The 4,686-nt window shown below is 49.8% G+C and overlaps 1 protein-coding gene across 1 annotated transcript in view; it reads left to right on the top strand.

Annotated features, from left to right (window-relative positions):
* The window catches only part of WDR66 (WD repeat domain 66), a 65,177-nt gene extending 61,148 nt beyond the window's left edge, over positions 1–4,029 (top strand). Inside the window, exons 19-21 of the mRNA XM_023528150.1 lie at positions 1,553–1,781; positions 2,479–2,580; positions 3,743–4,029. Coding sequence (XP_023383918.1) covers positions 1,553–1,781; positions 2,479–2,580; positions 3,743–3,864 — 453 coding nt within the window. The 3' untranslated portion in view covers positions 3,865–4,029. The remainder of the gene's footprint in view (positions 1–1,552; positions 1,782–2,478; positions 2,581–3,742) is intronic.
* Positions 4,030–4,686: the final 657 nt, after the last annotated feature.

The following is a 4,686-nucleotide window of genomic DNA, read 5'->3' as shown; positions in this document are numbered from 1 at the left end:
GGACTGGTGGTGTTTGTTTTTATATTATATTTCTCTCTCTCTCGTGTTAAGCCAGAATCCCGTGTGGAGACCTGCGTTAACAGGCACCACCTTCCCCTCCGAATCCACAGACACGTCAGACCCTTTGCTCAATTCTAGAAGATTTGGAAAATACACAAAGAATGACTTTCTAAGTTAGGAAGCAGGCCCCATAGAATGAATTGTGAATTGTTGCTTTTTATTCTGTTTGTGGGAGAGGTTGTGTAGAATGCGTATTCTTCTTTAAATGTTTGGCAGAATTCGCCGGTGAAGCCATCTGGTCCTTGGTTTTTCTTTGTGGAAGTTTTAAATGACTAATTCGATCTCTTTATTTGTTTTGGGTCTATTCAAATTTTCTATTTCTTCTTGGGTCAGTTTTGGTCATTTGTCTCTTTTGGGATATTCGTCCATTTCATCTAGGTTATTTGATTTGTTGGCATATAGTTGTTCATACTCCTTTTGATTTCTATAAGGTTGGTACTGATGTCCCCACTTCCATTCCTGATTTTAGCAATTCCTCGAGTCTTCTCTCTTTTTTTCTCGGTTAGTCTGGCCAAAGATTTGTGAATTTTGTCGATTTCTTCGATTAATAATGGCTTTTTAGGTGTTCGTTTTAAAAATTTATACCACATAAGTTACATATACCTTTGTGTGTGTGTATGTGTGTGTGAATGTAAAATATGATATATATATAGAAAACATTGCATAATAAAAATGGAAAAGGAAAGAAAAAGGAATCGTAAGGTGCAGTTAATTGTCTTACGAAGTTTATGAGGGCCAGAGGTCCAATATTTGAGTTCCGCCCTAAATTATTTGCTTATTCATATAAACTAATTTCTGATTTCCCGAGGAGTCTGTCTTTTAAATGAAACTGATATCCACTTCACAGAGAAAGGAGGTAGTTGATACCATGCGAGGTACTTAGGTAAAAAGCGATAAAATGCAACAGCGCCGACAGCGTCAACACGTGGGACACTGTACTAGGGCAGCCTTTACATAAGCACCATGAACTGTGTCCCTTAGAACAACAGAAACATATTTCCTCACAGAAATCCGACATCAAGGTATCAGCCAGGTATCATGCTCTGTGAAGCCCCTGGGGAGAAGCCTTCCTGGCCTTTTCTAACTCCTGGGGGTGACCAGCAACCCTCGGCCTTCCTTGGCTTAAACCGTATCGCCCCAGTCTCTGAGGCCTCCACCCTCACAGGGCCACCTTCTGCCCATATGTCTCTCTCCTCTTCTTGTAGAGACACCAGTCGCACCGGATTAAAGGCCCGCCTTCCTCCAGCGTGACCTCATCTTAACTAATTACGTCTGCCATGACCCCGTTTCTAACTAGCGTCGTAATCTGAGGTCCTAGGGGTTAGGAATTCGACATATCTTTCTGGGGGGACATAGTCAACCCATAACAGACAAGTTCTAAGATAACTGTGAACATTTGTCTGTTACTCTCCAATTTTTAGAAGTACATCACTGTCTTTCCTGTTTACCACGGTCTCTTTTGTTTTTTTTTTTTTTTAAACCTCTTCCCCAGATTGAAGATATGTTTAACGAGATCAGATTTAGTGAGTACGTGGACAGTGGAGAGATAGTTGACAAAATCAACTTACCGGATTTCCTCAAAGTTTACCTTAACCACCGGCCGCCTTTCGGGAACACCATGTACGCCATCGAAAGGAGCTTCAACATTCTCGGTTACACCAATTCCAAAGGAAAGAAAGTTATTCGAAGAGAGGATTTCCTGAAACTACTTCTCACCAAAGGTGAACCCATACCTAGGGATGTCTGGTCAAACCCTTGGACCATTCCCACTGGAGAGAGCTGGGTTCGGGGAGGCAGACCCCCGGCACGTTTGTTTACAGACGGGGCTTTGGTCCGAGGGATGCGCTTGCTGACCTGTGTACCTACCTGGTCAGGGGGAAGGACATTATGTTCCCGCTTCCTGAAACTTCAAGATCCGGTGTCCCCACTTATAAAATAGGGATAAAAGTGCCAGCCGTCGATCTCACAGGGCTGCTATGAGATTCGGCTCTCATGGGATGGGATGCATTCGTGAAAGAAAACTACGCCAAAGTAAAAACGTTCCCTTTGACCTACTATTTTCCTCATTATTTCATGTGAGGAAGTGGAGTAGGCGTTCTCTCTGGGTCATCATTTCGTCTTAGTCAGACTGGTGGCCCTAATGTGAGGGGCTTTGAACTAAAGCTGGGGGCGGTCTTTTCCGGAGCATTGTCTGGTTCCTCCCTCCGAGCCCCAACATATTTGGAGGCCCAATCTAACACCAGATCAGGAAGCACCTGTGACAGCACCATAGGACTCTCGAGATGGTTTTTTTGTGTCTCAAGAAAAGGAAATAGCGGAATAATTCTCTATCAGACCTCGGAAGGTCGATACTGAGCTCTGACCGTAAGCTTAGTTCCAAGAGCTGACCGGGCCACCTTTCTCCTCCCCGGTACCCAGGTGAGCACATGACGGAGGAGGAGCTGTCCGACTGCCTAGCGACGCTGCTGGGTCTGAATCCCGAGGGCTGGAAATCGGAGCCTGCGGCCGCCTCCACCAAAGGTACTGGGACCGGCCACGTCAGGGCACACAGGGCACACGCAGCACACGTAGCCGTCCGTGGCTTGCTCACCTGCTGTGCACTCAGGCTCATTTATTTACCCCTGACCCGGGCAAGCCACTCCCTGAACGCCCTGCACACAACAACGCGAACCCAGCTCGGAACCCAGCACGGATAAGTTACGAAAGGGCCAGTGAGCGGCGGTCGTGCTTAAGAGACGGAAGCCTACGTCCCCGTGCTTGTCCCTTTAGCCCACTGACCCGGTCTTCGTCTTGCCGGCTCCGGGGGGGGTGGACATTGGCCGCTGGTGGAGGATACAGTTCAGAAGCTATCTCAGGAGAGCAGGGGTTATCAAGGGCGCCCCAGTAAGGAGACCACTCCCCTCCCCCGCCCCCACTCAGTGGTTGGCATGAGCCCAACTTCAAGCCGCCGGAACTTGAAAGTCTTTACAAACCTTCTTGAAGCTCACCTTTCTTGCCGAAGGACTCCTCACCTCCTCCTCCTGGTCCACCGGAGGAACGAAGATGGCCCTGAAGTTTGGGGTGCGAATGTAAGCTCAGGAGGAACCGGTCCAGACCCCTCGCCTGGGCCCGCCTGTGTAGGAATGACTCCAGTGACAGCCTGGGACGCTGGCCTAAGGACACCGTGGTGGCCTGAGGATGCCGTGGTGGTCAGAGCCACCGCCGTGGTTACTATGCCTGGGGTCAGGAGCAAAGACTCCCAACTGGGCCGCCTCCTCCCGTTCTCGTGCTGTCTGTCCCCGATTTCAAATGGAGCGATGCCCGAACTCAGTTCTAGACCCGGGTATCCGATCGGTCACTTCCAACCTGCAGCCCGTTCCTCGTTCCTCGTGCACCTGCGGATGTAACGTCCCCATTGTTATGCGCTTATGCTGTGTTCCCAGGTGTCTCAAAACAGTAACATCAGCCATGCCGTGTAGTTAAGGCTTTCCAGTGACATTCGCAGAGATCTGGGGAGCCAGTGCTCCAAGCCACAAAAGAAGGATTTTAACCAGTTTCCACTCAGGGGTTTTCAAGGAATCAAAACTAAACTACAGCACGAAGCACTTCTCACTTTTTAGTATCGTTGCCGTGTGTTTTTGGGAAATGCTTCTGCATCAGAAACCTAATCCTTTTGAAGACGTTTGTTTTCTCGTTCGTCTAGGTTCACAACTGTGCCTCGAAGACGAACTTCCGGACGAAATCACCGCAGAAATATTCGCGACGGAGATTCTTGGCTTAGCCCTTTCATCCAGTTCCAGACGAGAACCTACGGACCACCAGTGAAGCGGTCAGGAATGTCTGAGGCACAAAGGACTTTGTGTGCGCGCGTTTGCTTTCTGTTCTGTTTTTGTTTTTGTTTCCCAAGAGGCACCACTTGGCCTGCATTTCTCTACCCCCACGCTAATCTTTAGAACGTTTAGGCATTAAAAGCAGATTTTTGTTAAGCAATGGAATTCACAACGTCCGGCATTCCACTGTTTCTGAGATAAGACAAGTGGGTAGAGGCAAGGAAAACACTGGCAGCTGGATGTTAACGGTGGCTAGACATGGGGCACTGTCTCTGTGCCCAATCTAAGAAGTGCTTGCTTGGCGGGGGGTTTGAAGGGATGTAATGCTGCCTGCAGATGGTGTGGTCTCCGGGGACAGAGGGGGCCTTAGCCAGCAGCAGGACTTCCTAGTGATGCGTGCGACCTTATTCCCTTACCCTCAAGTACCACCTGGACCATCGGCCTAATGTGGCCTCATGTGGATGACTCTGCTTGCTGTTAGCCTGAGGCAGGGGTGCCGGGGTCTCTGGGCTCTGTGGCTTCTTAGCAGCAACGTACCCAAGCGGTCTTGTGTGGTCGTTACGAAGCGCATCGCTGGCCATGCTTAACTCCGGTGGCAACTGTCAGAGAGAATGCAAAATGCACCCCAGGACCCTGTGTGTGCTGCACCTGCCTCAGAAACCACACGGCCAGCCTGCGGGGCAGAACATACCAACCGGAGTCCGTGAGCACGCCCCCGGCCCCCCTCCCGCCCCCCACCCCCCACAGAAACCGGTGTCGTTGGGTCACCGCCTCATGCTCCACTGGGCTGCAAAACACCTAGTAGGCAAAAGCGGGC

This window comes from Pteropus vampyrus, unplaced genomic scaffold, assembly GCF_000151845.1.
Source record: "Pteropus vampyrus isolate Shadow unplaced genomic scaffold, Pvam_2.0 Scaffold23, whole genome shotgun sequence".
Taxonomy (NCBI): Eukaryota; Metazoa; Chordata; class Mammalia; order Chiroptera; family Pteropodidae; genus Pteropus; species Pteropus vampyrus.
This window is presented reverse-complemented; position numbering and strand designations above follow the sequence as displayed.